We start from the raw sequence: 23,811 nt of genomic DNA on the forward strand, positions 1-23,811 counted from the left end.
ACAACTTTAGTTTTGGAAAAAAAACAGCTGAAGAGTTCATTCTCCGTATTATTCAGTCCATCTAAATCAGTAACTTTTATAATACGCTTCCTGGTAACATTTGCCCTGAGAAAATCTTGAGAAAGAAAACACACAAACCAGTAATGTCTCTTTATTAAAATACCTCTTAAAACACTCATCGTAATAAAACACACTGGATGTTGCTGTATGACAGTTGCATACACACAATGCTTACAGCAAACTCTAGACAGCATGAGGAATTACAAAAAATAAGGTAAGCCCCGGAAAGAGTGCCGTTACACAGACAACTGTGTTTACATGCTCATGCCGTTCCCCACAGCGTTTCCTGGACAGCTGTTGGGCCGGTCCCCCCTTCCCTCCCGCTCCCTGGTCCCTTGACTTGACCTCACACAGTGAAATTCTGGTGATGTAAACGGAGACTTTGTCACCGATCCATGGGGCAGCAGGTGCCTGACCAGAACCATCAGCCCTGTTTTTCCCTCGAGCAGATTCTGAGCTACCATAATGTTTCCAATAATTTAACATCGCAAGAATCTGAAGCACGCTAATGACCTGTATGTCTCCTATCTTGGTCAAGAACGATGATGCATCACCCTCCAGCTAAAAACAGTCACAGCTATTCTAACATGCTCTTTCTCTGCATTCATTTTAAGAAACTCAAGCAGAAAAAAAGATAATGTGGATTGTCAAATATCAAAAGAACAACTCCTTCATGATTAAGCTTTTTCTATTCGCATCTATGATTTTTTTATCACTTAGTTGCAAAGTTTAAAGTATGAAAGTATTCCATTATCCACCAGTTTAAAACAATAAACATTCATCTTTCAAGTACTTCTTTATAAGTGAAAATGAGATTGAAGAAAGAAACATTATTTCACAAGAGTAGATTTTTTTTATTATTACTATTTCATCTTATTGAAAGAACTGTATCAGACAAAATGGAAAAAAAACATTCAGGCAAACTTTTCAACAACATAAATTTAAAATGACTGCTTTCATTTGTACATGGTACAGATAGACAGGTGTGACGAGAAAACAGTTTAATGCCTCTAGACTGAGGTTAGTGAGAGAAACATGAATAGTCAAATTCTTTTTTGTGTGTGCATATGCATATACGCATTAAAAAAAATTTTCAAGGAGTTAAACCACACATCATTATAAATACCAAAAGCTGATCATTAACTACTCATACACTTTATTCTTGTACTTAGTACCATTGTCGATGGAGCCCTAACTGGGTCATAGTAACTGCTATGTAACTGGCAACATATCAAAACTCTTAGAAAAACTGACAGCGTTCTAAGCTCAGAACATCCTAATTTTGCCTTTACAGACGCATCTTCCCTTCTTAGGTGACAACATTTTTGGGGGTGGGGAATAAGAATTATGTTTTGGAATAAATATTCACAGCGAACTACTAAATGGGAACATGCCTGCTGCCAGCTGCTCAACTGGTAGCCCTGTACCACTCGCTAGTTCATGTCATTTCATTCTTCTTTATTCATTTAGTCATTACATCCATAATAACCTTTCATGTTTCCTTTACTGGACTGAACGTTCAGAGAATAACCAACCCTAGAGAACAATGCAAAAGGAGGGAGATGCAACTGCACTTAACAGCTTTATTTTGGCATGTAAGAGAAGACTGAAAACAAATTTTTTCCTAATATATAAATTATGCAACATAGGCCCCAATATACTTACGAGAGACGCACAAATGAAACTTGGAAGAAAAGTATCCCATATGTAGTGTTTTTGTTGGGCAGCCCTTCTAAGAAGTCAGGATTTTATCCATGACAGCCCACATGTTGAACTTGAAGAGAAAGCATGACTTTTTCCCCCAAATACCATTTTCACAACAGAAAGCTATGCTCAAAAACTGGAAGGTAATGAAGTTAAAAAACAAACCCATAAACTAAAACAAAAAAACCCAGCCGCTAGAGAACAACCACCCCCCTCCAGCCTAGCAGCCATTCAATTATTTGTTGAACCTAAATGACAGAAGTCTTGTTACCATATTCTTAAGGTTTCCCTACTCTAAACTACAAGATATAGTACTACATTCTGAAAAACAGTATAGTCAATACTTTCAAATCAAATGAAAACTATCAGAACAGCAAGGATGAGCATGGCTGTACCATTTGAGCAGAAATAAAGAAAAATAAAACATAACATCGAAACTTCTACTTGTTAGCCTTGCTTACATGAGTTAAAAAAACAAAACAAAACAAAAAACAACAAAAAGTTTTCAGATTTTATACATCTTTTTTTCAAGCAGGTACATTTAATTGCAACCAGTAGGCACTCCACCAAAACGCAGTATTTGCAATCCCCATCTCTTTAACCGAGAGAGATTACTTTGGCCTCAGTATTGCTATAATACAATTTTCCTGCTTCAAAACATGCAGTTCATACATTTTACAGTTTTACTGCCATAGTCGATGCATTCTGGCCCGATGCACTCACAGCAGGCGTTGTGAAACCATCGGTATTTGGAAGCTCCCATGGACTCGCAAGAGATCTTGCACTGATGTATTGACATGCAGTCATCAAAATACACCACAGTACACATGTGTTCTAAACCAAGAGGGGGGAAAAAATTTGGTTTAAAAGGGCTTAAAATATTTTTAAAGGTTAGTTAAAAATTAATTAAATGTGCAGCTTTTGAAGTAGGATTGCAAATCATCATGACTATGAGGCAGCAGGAAAAAAAAACAGGTGATAGTGAAAGCAGCAGAGAGAAGAGGCAGAGAGGCAGAGAGCCAAGGTACAATCTATCAGGCTTTCAGGGTCTACAACTCAATCTGTTGTCTGCTCTCCTTCTGTATTAATTTACTCATATAGTCACAGGCAACAATGTTTTGGGGTTTTGTCCCCCAGCTATGGGGGATACCTTCTAAAGTGTAAGGATGGACTATGCCAAAAGAACAAGCAGGCATGTCTCCTCTGAATGTAGTATCAAGATATCACTTTCACAGTTGCCAGCAGTTACTATATACTATCATGAAAAACTTCAGCTTTAGAGAAGTTACTTAAAAACCACCAAAACCCACTTATTTAAATGTTCCCTCCTCCCCCCAAAACTCCACATTAAATCGCTGAGCTAAAGAATCCCATTTTCCTCAACTTGAAACTGCACACTTTTTTCTTCCTTTTATAGCAACACCACCAGCTTTACTGCTAAGATAAAGAAACCGCTTCTGCCCAAGTGTTGACTGCATTCTTTAACGTCCATGCAATTACTTGAAATGCCATGAAGTTTGGTGTTACAACCTCAAACTGGAGCTGATGCATTCACCACAACTATAAACCAAAAACATCCCTCCTCAGTCTACTTCCAATCCTCCAAGCTGACAGATTCTACCAACTTTCTTCTGTGCTGACCGGGTGACCACACCGTAACTTTGTTCATCCTCCAAAGGGCCTTGATTGCATCACGTTTACCCCCAGTGTAACTTGGCATGCTTTAGGGAAAAGCACAACTGAAAAGTGTCTGCAAACATGAATGTCTCACTCACACACACCAGACAGGTCTGTGAGCAGGAGATGTCAAAGGGCTTTCTGGCCTATTACTGCTTACTGTGTGTGGATTCAGGAGAAACATACTGACCTACATTCCAATGGAGATTAGAAAAATGTAATCCAAATGTAAATGGTAAATCAAGACAGTGTTTTGGGGGTTTTTTTTTTGAATGATTATGGAGATACGGAGAAGGGTGAGTAGCCAAAGGGCTCTCAGAGTAGCGTTAGTCTTAGAGTAGTCTCTTATCTGTAAGCAAGTCTTGGGAGGCTGAAGTGCACCAGAACCTCCCCTTCAAAACACTGGTGCCCCATAGATTAGCAGCCTCAGTAGTATGCACATCTCATGGCAAGCTCTTAAGGTGAGGTCCAAAGGTGAGTTGAGGCCACCAAGGGCCTCCACCACCTTACAAGTCATCCATGGGTACTGGGTTACCCAGTACCAACAACAGATGATCTCTGTGGTGCCCATGCTTTTGGGCACGTGACAAGGGACAACACAACGTACAGGAGAGCACAATGTACCCAACAGCTTTTCTGCCAAAGCATCCTCCTCCTTGACATCTGGAAACCGTGTCTACCCTTTTAAGAATTATCTTTTGTTACAACATGTACAAGGGAACCTTGAGCACTGTCAAACTATTTTACTGCTACCGAAACAGCCGCAAGAGGGTCACAGGACCTGCTGCCAGCCCACTGAAAGCATGGGAGTATTCACTGCCTTATTCAGGCTCTGAACTGATGTACCTGTCTCGCAGATGGCATACACAGTGCAACAGGCAATATGGATCTTGGGGAGGAAGTGCAGACCCATGGCTGAAGCGGTTTTCTGCTCCCAGAAAAGCTGTGCTGCTGTAAAGCTGCAGTTGTCCAAGAAATCTTGAAGTACCTGAAGTACTGCTGGGAATGTCAACAAAGTATACTGTGGCTGTGTTAAGTCCTGTCCCATTCTTGGCATATCTATGACCCCGTATAGTAAAGCCTGAGGCACAGCAACCAGAGGAAGGGAGTTCTCAGAGAACAAAACCTCTGCCTAAAACCAAACAACGTATCTACAGCTTCAGTAAGGACACTTGATTCACAGAGTGGAGGGGGAAAGAGCAAAACAGAAGTGTATGCTGTGGTACTATGTACAAAGAGTGACCACCAGCTCAGCCAGAGCTGAAAAGTGGTAGGGAAATGCAGCCACCACAGCCTCAAAAGGCAAGAATCCACCCAGAGGCCATACAGCAGCTCCGTCTCCTTATGGAAAACATGGCACATTTCATCACCAACGATATGGAGAACTTGGCAATGTTTCATCACCAACGATAAAAAACTCAGACTGCCAGGGTCCAAGAAGGAGCACACCCACCCATTCCCAGGAGGCCCACACATTCCCAGGTATCTGTCCCCCCTCACTCCTCATGGGAGGTTTTCAGTGGAAGGGTAGGGTGTGAGAGAGTAGAAGTGAGACTCCAGGCAGTATTCCTCATGAAATCTAACCACCAGTTGACTGTCCCATCAGTCATCCAGTTCAGTGCTAGCGTGCAAGCACAGGAACCTTACAGAAGCCTCTCTAAGACATATTCATATTCTTTGAACCCTCTTGCCTAATCCCAATTCACTCCTTTGATACCTTTTTGTGTTTTTCTTCTCAAGTTTGACCTTAAATGCCATAGGTAGGGTCTGTCTTAGAAGGTGTCAGCTGGAGGCACAGAGCCCCTGCCTTGAAACGGGCAATCCTAGCTAGTCCAGAAAGATTTCTCGCTGCAAAACCAGCTTTTGAGATGCCATCTCCACCTGACTGACCTAGTCGCTGGATCAGCTTGATAAGGCAAAATGAGTCATGGCTCGATCTAGATAGCAGTGGAACAAGTGTTTCTAGAAACCAGAGTCCTCTCGAAAGGGTTGCCAGAAGTGCTCAGTGCTATCATGTTGATCACTGAACTCTGACTGGGAAGATGCGAAGGAAAACCTACAGTATGTCAGGAAAGTTGTGCTCACTCTGAGGGTGGGCTAGCTGCTCCCAGCACCTGCAGGCTGGCATTACACCAGGGAATGACCAGTCCCCTCTGTGTTAGGAGACATCTGTGTTCAGCTTCATGTTAATCTCATTTGTGACAGCCTCATCTGTATTAGTACCAGTTCAGAAGTCCTGGAGAAGCCCAGTTCATCGGCTAATGTCTTGAAATAAAGAAACTTGAAATAAACCTCTTGTGGAAGAAGAGCCTGTGATTTCTAGGATGTGAAGATCAATGACACTGAACTGAGAGACTGAAGACATCTCTCGGGGGGAAGGAGGCCAGAGGACGAGCAGCACCAGGCCCATAACCCTGGCAAAACCAGGAGAAACTGGTCTCCTCGACCACTCTCCCACTACAAAAATGGGAACCAAAGCCAGACCTCGACCTTATTAAGGTGGCAGCAGCCGCCACTGATACTAATCTTGACTGACTGGAGAGTGAAAAAGAAAGTTTATTTCCACCTGCACACAAGCCAAGAGGATTAGGTCCCAGAGGACCAGTCCAAAAATGCTGTGAAGAGGAGAGGACACGGCAGGCCAGAGCCAGCAGTAGATCTGGCTGGTTCCCAGTAGCTCTTCTAGGCAGCTGGAGGACATGTTCCTTGTATATACTGCCAAACCATTTCTGAAGCCTCGCTCACACAGACTTGCCAGGTCTGAAGGAGTCAGATTGGCCAGGGTGCACTTTGTTCATCACGGGACACTCCTGGTCCCCTCCTCCCACAACGTCTGTGTGCCCGTGTAGAGGCTGAATTACTGAAAGCAGGAGAGTTCCTCGCCGAAAGCACTAAATCCCTCTTTATAGGCTGCAGAAACGGAGTTACACAGGGGAAAAAAATACATACCTACAGGCTCAGTTGGGATCCGGGAGAGTATTTAAATTGTTTCACAAACCTAATTACACAGTCATCACTTGGCTCCCTCAGCGTAGATAAAAAGGATGTTACTTAGTGCGGGAACAGCTCTTTTGTTTGCATTTTGCCAACTTTCACACAGGAAGGACTACAGACTACAGGTGTGGGGAGAGAGGAGGATGCAGCAGCATTCTTTTTTTTCCAGAACACGAGTTTCTCACCTTTCCCGCCCCCGGCAATTCATACTCCATGAAGGTTGTGTAGCAGAAACAACAATCAAGTCTAAATTCAAAACGACCAGAAGAAATGGACTCACGATTCTATCAGGCTTTCCTATGATACTGTCTGTGCTGCGAGTGAGATCTGTATTACTGCATTATGGAGGAATTCAGCAACGTGGAGAAGAGAAAACAGTTCTTTTAAGTTAAGGAAAAATGACTATCAAGATGAAAAAGCTTTCCCAATTAATTACAATTCCCTGTATGCCACCTTTGAAATGAAAGGTGCTATGTAAGTTCAGTTGCCTGCTCGTCTGTTTATCGGTAGCTCTAAAAGTACTTGAAAAAGGTAACTGTCCATCCAGCAGCCATACCATTTTATGCCAATCAGAACTTACAAAAAGAAACATTAAAACTAAAAAATAAAAAAATCTTCCTAAACTACCTACAGAGGTAGATGCCGCTTTACTGGATTTCTATCTCTCCTCTACCTGGCTGGCACTGGAGAGGAGTGGAATCGCAGAGCAGACGCCATCCCCCGTGTCACCAAGCAGCAAAGTCAGAAACCCTTAACTACAACACAGATTTTTGTTTCATCAGTTGCCAAAAGATTATCTAGTTCCCCCTTCTCTCTTGCCAACATCCTGTCATCATCTGAAACGATTATGCTCATTTAAACATCTGAACTCACAGTTCAGAGCTCTGAGGGTATCAGCTAAAAGCAAAGCAAAAAGAATAAACGTAGCTCTTGATTAACAATCACCGCAATCCTCTCTGAAGTAGTGGCTCAAATGCCAGAAACTACTGGTACAAAGAACTACAGCAGCTCCAGCAGCGCGCACACACACTTTGGCAGCTAAAACGTTAAAAGCCAATTCACAGGAGGAAAGGGAAGACACTCATTAAGATAATAACGGGGAAGTTCAAGGTCTGGCGGCTGGGCTCGCAGTAGGCTGGGGCGAGAAAGGAATGCTTTATATCCCACCACACCCAACTTCCTCCTGGATCTACAGCCACCCTCCTGGGGCTGGTGGCTTCACGCCACTCAGGCACACAGCTCGTGGGTTCCCCTGGATGGTGCTGCTTCTCCTGGCGCCCACCCAGAACCGCATCGAGCAAGTCTGGCAGCCTGGACCAGCTTCACGGCGACCCCTGAGTGAACGCATGTTGAAGTTAAAGTCAAAACTGCGTTACACAACACGACAAGGGGTACTTGCGGACAGAGCATTTCCAAATTTTGGGATGCATTCCAGAAAGCAGCAGAGAGACTACTGTTCCCTTATCAAAATCTACCTCTCATTAGCCCCTCTCCCTTTAGAGGCAGGGCAGTGGGCTGCTGCCAGCACATGCTGGAGTGAAGCATGCAAGGAGCCACAGAAGAACCACAAAACGGAGAAGACACAGCACCGTAAAGAAAACATAAAGCATCTGTGTTCCTGCTCACAGGAACATTCTTTCAAATCCCTGAATGTCACGGCCTTGAAGACAACTGCTTAGCGAGTCACCTTAAGGATGTCTCCATTTGCAAGATCTGCCCTTAAGCCCAGCAGCACGTCTGGGGAGAAGGAAGGGGTAAAGAGATGGTGTTGTTTCTTCCACTGCAGGCTATGCTTGTATTTACCCCCACTGAGCACACACGCGCACACACACACACAGACCCACCCGCTCTTTCAGCGGTTCACCTAACACACACTGGCTTGTTAAACCACTGTGGCTTGATCGTGCGACTGAATTTTGCATGGGCAGAAGCCATGAGACTCCAGCAAATTCCTGGGCTCCCCCGGGTGCCCATGCTCACAAGCCTCTTTAGCCCTTGACCTGCCACCCCTCCACCTTTTGGTTACTGCTTCCCCAACTAACTCATCAAAAAAGCATTAAAAACAATGCCACCCCATGGCTCACACAGCATCCAGCACAAGAGGTACAGCTCCCCAGTTGCCCTTGCTTCCACCAAAATAAACATCAACCGACCAAGGCCAGTGGCCAACTTTTCTTTCCATCTTCTTCTGTTCTCAATGCTCGAATCATCCATGCTTTTATAAGCAAACTTTAATATAACTTCTGAAAAAAAAGAGCACTAGAAAGTTACCTACATTGTGACCAAGAAAAGAGAGACTCCCCAACAGTCTTACATATTTAGATACTTAAAGTATAGGATGTTGAAAGCCATTTTCTACCTTTTCCAGTTCTTCACTGATCACTAAGATGGAGGAGGCAAAGCCAATGATTACAAGAACAGCTCTGACATTTATTTCTGCTCTAAGTGTCTACTGAAACCCGAAAACCAGTGGCATTTGGTAACTATTTCCAAATATAACTGTTGTTTTTGGACTGTCACCATTCCAGTGAAAGCTCTCTCAACCTAATCTCTAATACATTCTTAGTAAATGAAATGAAGGAGACTTTTGACTAAGAAAAAATTGCAGTGCTATGTATTTGTCTGTGTTGTTAAATTCAAAACTTCTCCACGCCCTTGAGAGGCAATTCACATTCCAAGTTTAATCCAAAACTATCATTAGCCCATCCTGTTGGTATGGTAGTAAAGGACTGTCAGGGAACAGCCATCTGGGCTGCAGTACCTAAGTACAGTGCGATATATTCAAGATTGTAGTGTAATTTTTTTTTCCCCCCAAGTATAATTTACATCTTTAAATACTGTAGTGTTTGCACACAGGGCTTTTTGTGGCTTGCCATTTAACTTGGCTTTCTGCATCATTCTCATAATGGCGAGCAAGCGTTTTAATAACGTCAAAGACATATGAATGAGATGCTTTCTGACCATCTGGTTTCCCAGTTCTGGAGTTAATTTATTTTTCTAACGTGCCTTAACCAAAGGAAATTAGAAAAGTTGCCATTATGGTCCCATTTAATCAACAGCAGTCCCATTCAGAAATGTAACTAGGTCAAAGGTTCATAATGGTGTGGAAAAGCAGCGCGGCCATCAATTAGGGTATCTTTCATTGATAAGATAAAAGAACCATTACAACAGCAACATATAGGGTTGTGAATATTTAAAGTGTGCGTTGGGAAGGAAGCAAAGCATTAATTACATTAATAAAACAAATCAGATGCTCTTTTTTCCCTGTCAAGCAGCAATTTGAGTATGAACTGTTTATGAGATTCTTTTAAGTCTCATGCAATGATTTGCAGGGAAAAATATTTCAGGTTTAGTATGGAAACCAGGCAGCAGAGAGTATTTTTTCTGATGCCACTGTTATCACCACCTCAAACTTCTCATCTTCCCCTTGCCTCAGCAAACAATATTCTGAAGTCTGTCCTCTAAACTGAAGGTGAGAATATAAAAAACTTGATAAGAAGTATAAAAAACTTGATAAAAAAACTAGCATAAGAGGAATGAGTCCGTAAGTTGAAACGCTACCCCCAAATTGCTTATTGTTAACATTGTCTGTCACATATCCCTCCTCAACATAAAAAGCCATCTTGCTAAACTTTCTCAGGTTTACTATTAATCCTGGATTTCCTACAGACCATCTTTCTAAAGAGTTCACGTTATGCCAGCTCAGATGAAAGACATAAACATCTACTCCAAATACAACGGTTTATGCCACGTGGCTTTCTCAAACTTCCGAAGTTGGAAGTTCCGAGTTGGATTCAGCTTTTGGTCTGTCCTGTCTCCTACGCTACAGGTAACTGCTTCAAAGTCAAAGAACACACTATGACAGTGCACATGAAATAACATGAACAAACTGCCTCATGCCACAGAAGGAATTACAGAGATAACAAACTCATGTGGGTTCAGCATCTCCCAAGATCATCAGGCACTTTAACACCATCTTCCATGTTCCTCAATGCTTTTGCCTCACTCCTTTTGTTATGTTATGCTCTAAATTTGACTGAACTTTTCATATTTTTTTTATGGGAAAAGAAGAAGCGAGCACAGACAAGCACAGAATATGCACCAAGAAGGCTGCTGGGAGAGATGAGAGGAAACGCTAGGAATTCAGACACTACACTCATTACCTTTGTCACTAGAGTAAGGTGCGTGGACATTGTTGCTTGGAACAGATACGTTCTGATGCTGCGGTTGGTTCACTGTTTCTAAAAAGGAAACGAGGTTCTCGTGGTGCGACAGTTCTTCTGCCACAGGGAAGGAAACGATATTCCAGTTCAGCTGAGTATCCCCTTCTGTCAGTGCCCGGAAAAGTGAAGGAATTGGTTCATGCAACTCCTCGACGGTGCTCTTGGATGTTGGAGGTGTGTCACTGTAATTGCGAGGATTGCACATACCTGCAGAGGAATGAAACAGTAAGTTACAGAAACTCCCTGAACTCTTCTTGAAACAGGTGGGAATATTTAGAAAATTAAAGTTGCTCTTTTTTATTTTGCTAAGCAGAACAGAGCCCTTTCATATATATCCCGTTTTTAGCTCAATAGCAGAAGCGCCACCAAATACAGCAGGACAAGCTTTCCGCAACGGCAGGTTTCAGATCTCTACAGACTTCCACAGAACGCACCTGCGACTTGTGAGATCCAAGTGAAAAGAAAAACCTCATCTGAACAGCACTTCGTTTCCCTTTTTATGCTAGCATTACAGTTTAGAATACTAAGAGTTCAACAAAAGGTTTGCTTCCCCTGGGAAATGAGACAAAGCACAGTATAATCGATACTAGCATAAATCTGGAATGAAAGCTTACGACTGAAGGAAGATCGTATCTTGACAAGTCCTGAGGTACATGAAACTTTTGATCGCAATTCAAGTATTCGATCTCATCCGTTGCAGCAGTGCACTAGATCTTTTTAGTCGTCTGCCAGAGATGCAAAGATCGCTATCAGGAGGGAGCAAGAGCCTGAATTACTTTACCTGCTTAGAAGACAGCTGAGATGAACCTTGTTTTGCTATGAGGTTCAAAGCTGAACCTGCTTTTTCTATGAGAAGGGTCACTACAGGCAAAATGCTTATTTCCAGGTTACCTCTTCTTTATTTTTCAAGGTCTTTTGTGGTATCTTTTTTGAAACCTTGTATTCTTTTTTTCTCTTTGCCACCTCCTACAAAATGTTTTTGCGATGTGCAGTGCAGGTGCCAGTTTTCCACTAACCATTTAAACGCTGACATTTATTACTAGCAATGAAACTAAAGGGTATCTTTGATTTAATCCGAACATTGAAACAACCAAGATTAAAAAAGAAAGTTGTATCTGCATAGGTATTTAAACTCAGAAGCCATAAAACACTATTAGAGGTCACCTGGCAAGAGACAGACAAATCCATTTTCCTCATGTACATCTGGATATCTTTTCAGGTAGTTTCACAGACACAGTTCTAGACAGCTACAGCTGCAAAGCACACCAATTCTTGAAGTATCAAAGCGATATGGGAAATAAATCAAAGCCTACCTGCCCCACACAACTAGAGACGCATCTCCTGCCCTGCAGATACATTAGGACTCCAGCTTCAGAAATCACGTTTAACTAGGGCCTTCTACAAAACCACAATCTTTTCCATCTAAGTAGATGGATTTCCATAATGAACAGAGTGAAGTTTGTCCATGACGATCAGCATGAGATCTGGCAAATCTTAAGCAAGGGGTTAGCATTACCAGCGTTTAGTAACAGGAACAACACAGGATAGCCTGCTGAGCCAAGTACTGGGTAGGAGAAAAAATTAAGCTTCTCCTCCAAACACTATCAGGTCGCACTAAAAAGTAATTCCACTTACACAAACTTCCTACTGTAAACAGTTATTTTCCTGGTCCTCTCAACTAGGTTTGTTCTTCACAGATGTTTCTGGACTCACTGCTTTAATAAAAAAAGCTTCTATCCCTGCATTATCAGCTTTTAGTAAGCACTTGGAATATTCACCATACAATTGTAAAAAAGGATGCCCACCTAAAAATTAATTACGAAGATATTAAACCAGGTAACAGTTTCATACGGATACATCAAGAGATGTATATTTTAGTTGATGTCATTGTATTAATGTTGTGAAATGGAAACCAGTGAGCCCTTCTAGAGGCCCCCTGGATTCAGAAAATAAATTTCACTGATAAGAAGGATGCACAGGAGAAAAAAAACCATCAAGATTGTTTATCAAATTAACTGCAGAATATGTACAAGTTTGTGTGCATATCAATGCAGTATGAAAATACTGTCTCAAGATGGTACCAAGAAACCGTTGCTCATAGTTCAATGGGTAACTGCTCATTCCAGAAAGATCCTTCCCCTCTTACTATTTTTAAAAGTACTTCAATTATAATACTTATATTTATATATAATAATTATTATAAAATAGTAGCATTAGTTAAAACAAAAATAAAAAAGCTTAACTTACGAGCAACTGGTAAGGAACACACACGTCTACATTACTGCTTTGGGATGAGACAGTGCAGAAATGGGCTACTGAAATGATGGAAGCAGACAAGCCTTTACCTGGGGGGCTAGAAGAGCTCAACTCACAAAGCTCAGAAAAACAGAGGAAAGAGGAACCTGTTGCTGTTCTCCCTCCTCCAGCATTTTTTTCCCCGTCAGCGAAGGGAGAGAACGTCCACACAAAATGCAGGGCATCAGCTGAACATCACTAAAGTTAGCGCTGGAGGGCAGGAGGTAATTCCTGACCTCCGAGCAGACGTGACCTGAGAGACACGACAACCTATCTGCTTTTACATTACACATGATCAGCTTATAGAGAGACTTAAATATCAGCTCAAGTATCAGCAAAGAACTCTCTCCAGGAAGCTGGGTATGGCTCGCACTCCTGTTTCCTCATTTGAATAAGGCCACGGCAAGGACAACCCTGCAGTGAAGAGAAGAAGAATAGCACCATACCATAGAACCAACAAGGTCTGAGGCACCCCCCAGAACCGTCAGGAGATGTTTTAATTTAGTCATTACTGGGAAACTGAACCGTAAACCTCATTAACTTCTCTCCTGGATAACACCATGGGAAAGCGCAGCAGAACAGTGAGTAATCTGCAGATTTAGAAAAAAACAACTAGCCACCTATGTGTGGACTTGGCTTTTTTTCTTCACAATCCCAAGAGGTAGGTTCTTCCTAGAGGGGATCGGCACACTATGCCTTGATTTCTACAGCAGATGATGGTTCTGAACTAGGGAAATAACCTACTATCCTATTCCTAACCCCTATGACTGAATATGCCAACTGCGCACTTCAGTATTACATTACAAAAAACAAGACGACACTGGAAGTGTAAAGGGAATGGGGTAAAAAGGAGATAGAAACATGTTTGTTTGGGGTTTTTTTCTTCACCTTTCAAGGAGCCCAAGATCAAATAGAAAAAACAAACTCCAGGGCCTCTTTCTAAATGTATACCCTCTGCAGGTGCAGGGACTGAAAATACTTTATGCCATTGGGAAGAATCACACTACACCACTCCACTGCTTACCAAAAGACAGTAAAGCAAAGGTAAACTAGCCAGAACCAAGCAAAAAGCAGGATGTCAGAAACCATGTTCACATCATGATGGAACAGGAGAAGCAATGCGCTGAAAAGGACCATTTTGACACTAATCGTCTTCATGAATTCAGAGAAGACACAGCCAGACAGAAAAGCTGAGAGCAGGTACAACACTCAAGACACATCCCTTTCGTGGAAGCCAGAAGGATTTTGAATGGCAGCAGAGGGAGACTTCCAGCAACCACAGGAGGATGAAGCTTTCAATACATTTAAAACAAGAGACAGAACTAGAATACACCCTCCTTAAGCAGGGGCAGCATTCACTGGCAAAGACCTGGGCACTCTGAACACTATCTGTTAGTAGTTAATCCTGTTCTTGCCAACACTATCATCCAATCCTACAGTAAGAACTTTTATACCTCTTTCTTATGCTCCACAAAGAGCTCTTTTTGCAAATAAAAGAACGATGAAAACACTGGGCCATGCGTATTTACTGTTAGTCCCAAGGAGACACAAGGCAACTCAAACCTGAAATTGTCCCTGTGCAGTATCTGTCAAAACACTTTACAGCTGGAAACCTCCATACAGCATCCAACCCCCTGAAGCAGGTGCTGACTAGCTTCCTCAAGATGACAATTTGAAAAGGAATTTGTGTTTTAGAGACAAAATTAATAGTCAGTTATGATGACATTAACCAAACAAAATCTGGACAACCGCCACCTCCAACTCCACAGAGCAGATACAGCCTTAAACGTTTGGTTCCACACAGTAATTTATTCAGTACCCACAGAATGAGCTGTAAGATGTTTAAAGCGCAGGTTCCGTCCCGATGTTTTGCTTCTATTATAAGACTGTGAGCTCAGCATCTGGCAGGAGGAAGCAATTTAAAAAGAAAAAAAAAAAAAAAAAAAAAAAAGAAAATCCCGAAGAAATGCAAACTTACCAACACAGTCACAGCACTCGTCCCACAGTGTGCCCAGGCAGAGCATGCACTCCTTGCAGCAGGAACAGTTGCCTTCCCCGGGGCGGCACTGACACAGCTCCTGAAAACGACAGAAACTCGTCACACAGCAGCAACCCCAGATGTAAAATGCTAACGCGGCAGAGCAGCTCTTCCTCAAGCCGCAACTCAAATTACGGCATTAAAAAAGCTTAGTACGCTAATACAGTGAGTAAACGGTAAAACAGTTCCAGCCAAAGAACTGATCTTAGTTTACAAAAGGATCTCTTGCAAGCTGGTTGGGGTTTTTTGTTGTTGTTGTTTTTTTAAAAGGTGACATTCTAGGGACAAATCTGAAGCCAGGATTTAAAAGAGGAAAAAAAAAATCCTATTCACAGGAAAGGTGTGTGCACTCCTGGGTATGCCTGAATCTACAAGTTCTTTGAGTGTTTTTTCCCATCACAACAGGATGTTTCTTCAAAGAAGGATGTTTCTTTATATATAAATAGTACGTTATAATTTAGCTAAAAAAGGAAGTTACTATAAGCTGCATGTGCATACTCAAGATCATCCACGACGTCTATCATCACACCTATTCATGGATTCTAAAAGGAACTTACTTAAGTCATCTGACCACAGGATTTTGTGCATCTCTGAACGCTTGTTGCACATTGCTCTCCATTTGCAATATTAGTGACCAGATTATTTCCAGCTGATTCAAACCTTCCCCCTCCTCCTCCCCAAAACCGACACCTTGCGATACTTCCAACACTTCTGGAGCCTCTAGGAAGTGAAATGGTATGCATATGCATTTTTCTTTAATCGTTATTAAGCTAGAAAAATGGAAAAGGCATGGAAGCAAGAAGATAAACCCTTTGCTTCAAATTACCTAAACTCGAAGGCACTGGTTTAGCAGTCCTGCTGAAGACATATGCTTGTGGACCTCGCAACATGGAAATAGCTTACATGGGTGAAGCAAGTCTAAAAACCAGGTGGTCTCCTTCCCTCTAGCTCAAATCCGTGCTAGTAATTCCAGTTTGGCTGAAAGACTGTGGCTACATGACAATAATATATAGGCTTGAATCATGCTGTAGCGCAAAACATGGACAGTCATTTGGTTGTCCAAAGAATTTGGTTTTGATGACGTCCGTCTAACTATCACGTTACGCACAACCGGTGAGAAAACAAAATCCCATTACTGGAAACACTGACCACAGGATCCTTCCCACCCTCAGTTTTACTGGAAGGGCCATCGGCAAATCTCTGCTACGCACTGGACCGAGGAGAAGATGACGCCCATCCCCGCTCTTTGATCCTGAAGGAAATGAAGCTTCAGGGCTCCTGGTTCTGGACTAAAACTGAACAAACCCCCAAACCTGCTGCAGACAATGTATTAATGCAGTATAAATTCATTGATAGGTTATTTTTCCATTCGCATCATCACAAATCTTCTTGAAGCCATCAAAGAAACCAGATTCACAAACTGTTGCGTTTTCTGCGTAATGCTGAGAAATGCTGTTGCCTGCAGAGTTGAATGTGAACTGTTTGCCCTGCTGAGTGAGCGAGCGTGAACTTCTTCTGCTCCACATGCATTTCTGCAACATGCATAAGCCTTGCAATTTTATTTACTGTGTGGAAAGCTACCAAGATTTTTTCACTTTTTCATCCTCAAAGTTTATTAATGTCACCTATTACTATGCCGTTTCCAAGCAAAAGATGAAAAACAGGCTCATTAATAAAATATACAATTTTTTTCCACAAGAGGAGACACCACAAACTTAGAAAGATGACTTATGTGAATGCATGACGCATTTCTAAAATATTTATCTTTCCGTTTGATAAACAGATTGTGTCAGCCTTGAGAATAAAAAGCCTGAATAAAACGACTTTAAAAACAACCATGAGTAAAGTACTGTTACCTTGGCCAGAGAATAGCATGAATACATATTAGCATTAAAAATATCCTATATATTTGCTCTTTAACAGTAAAACTGGGCAACCAACTTCGCACTTATTAAAGACATTGCAACACCAACAAGCCAGTATGTGGGAGGAGGCGATTCTCCGTAAACTATTAAATGTAATGTATGAAGCAAAGCCAGAAAACTCACTACATTTAAGTTGTTTCAGTTTTATAGATTGCACTGTGTGAATCTAAGAGAAGAGTATTCTCACTGAATTAAATGTAACCTTAATTTATACATTTGCAATGTAATAAACAAAATTATGCTTAGCTTCGATACGTGTAAGCACTAGTTTTGGATAGCATCGCTACACCTACCAGTATTTTAACAGCTTTATTTTTATAGGAAGGGCTTATGAGCAGGATAATTTTTTATTTTATTTTCTATTTTTATTTCTTACTTTTATTTTTTTTTTAACTTGGGAGAGGGGAGGAGGGCAGAAAGAGCAACCTGATTAGTCTTCTACACAGTTCTCCAGCTCCCTCCTTCTCACAGTTGGGCTATCTCTTCAGGGCAATAACTGTATGTTTTTCCATATATGCGTTTGCACGTACACGGTTTCCTTAACTCTTGAGTCCTTCTGCCTGACTCATCCACACTGGATACTGGTGCAGGATACATCTTTTTAAAAGAATGCTTACATGAGACGTGGGTGAAGCGAGGCAGAATGAGAAACGTTCCTTGTTGATAGCTGGGGGTGGTGAGGCGTCAGTGGAAGAAAATATTACTCATAAGTCAACTTGGCAACTTCCCAAGCTCAACTACTGAAGGTGCATCGGGAAATGTATTTTGCTAGGCAAGAAATAAGCCTCTCGGTCTAAAAATACAGCACTAAATGGGAAGCAGGCATGTTCGTACAATAAAGATACTTCTGCTCCAGAGAGCAAATAAAGATTTTTACAAGGTATTTAACATCTGCATTTTTTCAAAGCTTTCTCGAAATGACAGAGACTATTTTCTCTGTGCAGTGAGAAACAGGACCTGAAGGCATTGGCAACATCTCTGCAAACTGGAAGGGGGAGGGAAAGAAAAGGAGCTAATGTTTTTTTCCTAGAACAGCTTAATAACAGAAAATCTCCTGGAAGCAAACCATCCAGAACTGTTTTGTTAACCCAACTGCGTTACGTACTACAGCTACAACACAGACACTAAAAGTAATTTTTAAATGCCTGAGCCCTGAAGTTAAGGAGTGGTGTTTATTTCATACCACAGGGCTAAAAAGTCTTGGAAATCCTTTCAAGCTGACAAGTTTGTACACAAGATTAACAGGAGGTGAAGACAAAGATGAAGAGAGTTTTTAATTGGAACAATACCATGCCAGCCAAGGTGAACACAGGGAGAAAACTCTGTATTCTCCGGAAAACAATCCCTCTTTAGAAAGATCCGAAATCCGTGCCTGAACTATACTACTGTTTGTTTCCCACAGACAGCGGTAGTTTAAAGAGATGTTGCAAAGCTCGGCTTCCAGCACAACATGGACGTGAAGCCACCCAAGCCACTGCAGGTAGCTCTGCACCGCAAGAGCCAGCTTGGGACTCGCCTCAAACCCGTTTGCTACGAACAGTTGTGGGAACATCCCATCCCAGAGCTTTCTGCCTTCAAGGATTTCCTCCATGTTGCAAGGACACGATACACGCCTCCGCTCCGCCCAGCCAGCCTAACTGGCCTCCTCATCTCCTCCACACATGGAAACATCAAAACAACCCACGCGTCCAAGTCAACAGCAGATGTGCTAGAATAAATACTGCAACACGCACGCCATGTGCAACCAGGGCTCGGTGGCCTACCTGAAGAGCAAGGTAACAGACAGTTATTGACCTCCATGCCCCAATCCCAGAGACACAGGAAGGAACCACATCCAAAGCCTTCAAAGGCACTAATTTTGTGGTCCTACTCTGCCTACGCTCCCAAGTCTTATCCACGACTCCTTCAACAGCTACAGGAAGCCACAGAGTTTTTTTGCGAAGGCTAAGCTTACGCAGAGAGATGCCTCAAGCTATTTTCTTATAGGTCTTTGCTTACGGAAAAACAAGCAGCAGACTACGAGAGCACCAATGAAGCTAGAGCCTTGGGATGTAAAAGGAAAGCTGAACGCATGCAAGTTGTTGATCTCACGCTCTGTTCTGGATCTAACAAAATAAATATTTATGTAGGGACCACCCTTAAGCAGAGCAGCTCCTAAGGAGTCGCAGTCATGACTGTGCTGACTTTCAGCCATATGGCAAAAATATTTATGTTAGCCATATGCTTTTCGAGAGAGCAGGTCTTTTGTCTCATTACGTCTCCAAGACGGGCAGCCTCACTTTCTGCACGCAGATGCAGATGACAAACATTCACATTCTGTTTCCCCCCCAGTCGTCTCCGAGTGACATTATCTTGGTTTCAAGCCACGGATTTTGCCAAACTAGAAATGTTATAAAAATAGGTTAGGGAAGAATGTCATGTAATAGTCAAGCAAACTCACTCAACACAGTATTTTATTTTAAAGTTCAGATTTCTCCAGAAGAGCTCAGAGGGGAAAAAAAAAACCCCAAATACTAATATACTGTACTTGTATACCTACCCAAGAAATAACACACACTTCACATACCAGTGCAGTGCTTCTGCCACAACAGTGCTGAAGATTTAAAAACATAAAATGGGGGGGGGGGGGAGGGGCGGTGGGTTAAAAAGAAAGATGACAATTGCTTTAAGCCACAGCTTTGGGAATCTTCGTATCCACAATCAGACTAGTCTGACCTGATCTGTTCTTCTATAAAGAATGAATACTGACTGGTATGTCAGGCCTGTTCGCAGGAAGAGAGCAGCCAGACGGGGAAAATGAACAGCGGCATTCCCCCGTAATTGTACGCGGTTCACGCGGTCTGAGTTACTTTAGGATCTTGGAGAATTGCATGCGATTTCAATTTTAGGGAAATGCCTTAAAAAGGGATTTGACATCACCTGTACAAAGTTAAGAGAGCACACACCTACAGCGAGTGAGGCAGTACAGGGGTCTCTCTGCACGCACAGGGCTGTGTCGCTACAGGGATGCCAACATAATCCAAGGAAAGCACAGTCGTGTGAGCCGCCTCCAAACAGCGCTGAACCTCAAGCTGTCTTATTCCCAGCCGAGGAAGGACTCCAGTAGCATTAGCTCCACTTCTCCTGGGCTGTACTCTGTCCAGACTAGCTCATAAAAATGAAGTTTAAATGCTGGGTGTCTCAAGCCTGACCCGATAAAAGGTAAGTTGTTACTTGGGAAGGAGATGTCTGTGCTTTCATGGGTGGTGGACTCCATCAGCGGCAAAGGAAAAGGAGACAATAAATCTTCCCTGTTTTCCTTTCATGTGGACCAACAGCTTTCCCCTAAATCAACAAATCTGCACCACCACACTTGTTATTTAAGCGCCTCGCACATCCAACGCCACAACTAGCATCTTACTTTCTAAAGGCTTCAAGCCTAGGGGTGATTTGAAAAAAAGGCAACAGAGGAACTTTGTAAGTGCATCAGTTTGTGACGGTGCACAGTGCCCGGCAAAAACACTGGCATCGTCTTTGAAATGGTAAAAGTCAAAAGCCCCTTTCTTGCTTCTGTATTTAACAACTCCACAGACCAGAGTGGGGATAGGAGAAACAGCTATTTTATCTTTAAAGCAATGGCAGTGCAGAAGCCAGGAAGAAGACAGTTCAGCCTACAGCCAGCTTCATTCCACAGGACGATTCGTGAACCTGGCACGTATTTTTATTTGTAAACCAGACCAATTTCATACAGAAGTCAATGAAATGAAGTAAACACGGAAATGCTTCATGCCACTTCTGCATCAGTTTTCAGACTGTGATCATACATTTTCAGTAAGCATACTCACACATTACCGGCATATGGTATTTGTGTTCTCTGCTTTTGCATTTCCAATCTACAAAGAGGCAGTAAGAAATGATTTATTGCAAGGAAGCTGCAACTAACCACGCGATGGCTCCTTTCTTCAATATGGAGTCAAGAAGCGTGCTCAGTACACCATCAGTAAAAAAAGACTTGGTAGATAGCAGAACTGCTCGCAATTCTGCTACAAAAGGCGCTTTTGTTCTGCTGCACGCCATGCTTCTGAACTTCTACTATAAGACGAGGAACCTGGTCTCAGTCTGTCTCTTTTCCTGTGTGGACAGACACAAAAGCAGTGACTGGATTTGAGTTTAAGATCCACTGCCTACCAGTTCAACTCCTAAGTTTTTGTTGGGTTGTTTTTTGTTTTTGGTTTTTTTTAAGTAAGACCCACGTGCTTTCAGAGCTTGCTCACTACTGTTGGTAGCTACAGGTCCCTGCTGATCAAAAAGCTTCTCCAAATGCACCTCAGGACTTGAAGACAACTTAGGTTCCTCCTCGTGTTAGTTCTCTCATGTGAGTTCAGGCATCTTTCCATCGACCATACAAACATGATGTTAGGGCGAGCATCAGGCATCAACTACCGACCCTCTGCATGGGCCGGGACATTTAAGAAAGTGGACAGATTACAAGTTAAGGGGAACAGATAAGGAGAACATCGCAGACAGATATGGGAACATGCTAAGCACGTTTGAACTGCTGGTATTGCAGGTATCTTTAAAAAAACCACAACTGTTGCCCACAGAAACCTCCCTAATAAAATGTCTGTTTTAAATTGCTGCTTGTTCATAACATCACAAAAAAAGAAGAAAGAGACTGAAAACTAACAGCGTGACTGGTAGTGCCTTCTAACAATAACCCAGCAATCCTCATCCTTGACTTGAAAATGCTTCCATTAAAAGAAGAAACATGCCCTTATCTATAAAACTGTTGTTAATCTGCATTTACACATGCAGGACACCATAATTAACTTCTTTTAAAAAAAACAACCCGGTATTTAACATAAAATGCCAGTTACTTGTATCACTGGATCTTTTCAAGACACAGCTTCAGAACTGTTTCTTAAATGCTTTGAAGCACATAAAGGAAAGATGACTCCTACCTGTATCAGGCATTTACTGACATCGCTAGCACAGAGAGCCTTATTGCAGCCTGCTGCCGACTGGATCCAGAGCAGGAACAGGAGGAGAGTGACGGTGGGCGCCGTGACGTACTGCGACCTCATGTTTCCTGCAGGTGAGCGATTTGCACAAGTACTGCAACCAGCACTGAAATAAAAAACAGCAACTGAAAAGGCAATTTGGGGGAAAACAAAAAAAGTTAAATCCTACTTCCCTTCCCCGCTTCCAGTTCCTTCAAAGAAGATTCACGTTTTTTAGGAGAAAAAAAAAAAGGTCAAATTGGGGAGCTTAACAACAGACCCAACTCCTCCTCCCCCAGCTAACTTGTTTATTTGGAGCCTTCTGATATTGCACCTTTGGATTAAAACTGCAATATGCTCAAGGTGAAAAATCCCGAGTCTGCAATATCAAATACGATATCGTATAAATAGTGACAATAAAAAAACCGCCTCCGGTGAAGGAGGCGCCTCCAGTGAAGAATCCACCAGTGGAGACCTAACTCTGTAAACACACAAAGCGGACAGATAGGTTTCATGTAGTATCTCCTCAGGCTACAGGAACACACAGGTGTCTCGGACCAAAGCTTTACAGCAACCTTTTTACAACAAGTGTAAGGTAAGTTGCCATGTCAGCTTTGATGTCGACAGACGTGTGTTCTCAGACCAACAGTCAGATGTCACAGAGGCTTTCAACTGAACCACAAAGTTGCCGTTAACTTTGTTTTTTTTAAATTACAGCCACCAATGTTAAAAAAAAAAAAAAGTATCAGAGTTTGAAACTTTCAAGAGCCACGCAAGCGACGGCAGTCAGCAGGAGAGAAGCATCTGCTACTTCAAACAGAGAGAAGCAGCAGGTTCGTTCAAAGCATTCCACCTTTCTCCCATTGTGAAAGCCCAGCATCTCGGCCCGTGGTGTTTGTTACAAATACAGCCCGTAGTGGTGTGCCAGCGAGCTCTTACTTGCGCTTAGCATCCCAGCCCAGTCAAAGAGAGGACCCTATTGCGCCAGGCACCGTACCAATATATAATAAAAGGCAGCCCATGTTTGGGCAAGCTCACAGTGAGCCTGTATTGTTCTCATAAGAGGGGAAAAAATGCCAATGGGGCGCTAGATTTATTTCTTTCTTGCTGTATCTAGAAATGTTTTTCTGCTTTACGAACTCAAAAAAAAACCCCCACCCCTCAATTAGTAATACCCAAACGTAAAAAATAAAGGCAGAAAAACAAGCCAACATGGAAATAAGGCACGATCTGGACGTTTCGAGCCTGCGTCAGATTAATCTTTCTTACAATGGTTATTAAGGGCTTTTGAACCTCTCCCAGTTGGGCGCAGGATTGGGAGGGCATCACCCGGGGGGCAGGCATGGAGAACAGGGGAGCTTTCTCCTCAGAATGGGGGGTGTCACCGCTCACTTCCCCTGCTACCCTGGGCAAAGAAAGTTTCCTTTTCAGCTAGAAGCGGTCCAGCCCCGTCCCCGGCCCCGGCGGCCGCTGCACGCCGGCAGTCCAGGCGCAGAGGCCCGGGCAAGCACCGCGCCTGGCTCCGCAGGCGGTTCCTCGCCCCGCACCGCGCCTGGCTCCGCGCAGGGGCCGCGCTACAAGAGGCTCCCCGAGGAGCGGAGCCGCAGCGATGCCGGTTCCAGGAGCAGCCCGACCCCGCTCGGATGCGAAGCCACCCCGGGCCGGCCGCCTCCCCTGCCCTTTCCCCAGCATCCCCCATCCCTCTACGTTTCACCGACCGCGGCTTCCCCAGACTTTTACGCGGCATCTCCCCCCAGCTCCTGCAGACCGCCCCGGCGGTCCCCGCTCCCCCCCGGACCCGGCTCAGCGCCGTTCTCCCCCTCGGAAAAACACCCCCAAAGCCCCTCCGGCCGATCAACCCCCGCTCCGCTCCCCCCTCCACTCCCCGGGGAGGCCCGGGCCGCAAAGATGGCACT

At 43.1% G+C, this 23,811-nt stretch overlaps 1 protein-coding gene across 1 annotated transcript; it reads right to left on the reverse strand.

The window, feature by feature from the left end:
- Positions 1–135: 135 nt before the first annotated feature.
- TWSG1 (twisted gastrulation BMP signaling modulator 1) lies at positions 136–21,990 on the reverse strand. Its single transcript, XM_074576650.1, has 4 exons — positions 21,857–21,990; positions 14,932–15,031; positions 10,599–10,865; positions 136–2,598 (listed from the first exon to the last, which is right to left on the reverse strand). The coding sequence occupies exons 1-4, from the start codon at positions 21,977–21,979 to the stop codon at positions 2,417–2,419; spliced, it is 672 nt and encodes a 223-aa protein (XP_074432751.1). The 5' UTR covers positions 21,980–21,990; the 3' UTR covers positions 136–2,416.
- Positions 21,991–23,811: the final 1,821 nt, after the last annotated feature.

This window comes from Larus michahellis, chromosome 2, assembly GCF_964199755.1.
Source record: "Larus michahellis chromosome 2, bLarMic1.1, whole genome shotgun sequence".
Lineage (NCBI taxonomy): Eukaryota > Metazoa > Chordata > Aves > Charadriiformes > Laridae > Larus > Larus michahellis.

What these genes read in the sequence shown, in the direction of transcription:
- TWSG1 (XM_074576650.1), bottom strand. Translation starts at nt 21,979, where the DNA reads ATGAGGTCGCAGTACGTCACGGCGCCCACCGTCACTCTCCTCCTGTTC. An exon ending in CGAGTGCTGTGACTGTGTTG is followed by an intron (nt 10,866 to 14,931) that starts GTAAGTTTGCAT and finishes ATTCCTCTGCAG; the next exon opens with GTATGTGCAATCCTCGCAAT. An exon ending in ACCTTACTCTAGTGACAAAG is followed by an intron (nt 2,599 to 10,598) that starts GTAATGAGTGTA and finishes CTCTTGGTTTAG; the next exon opens with AACACATGTGTACTGTGGTG.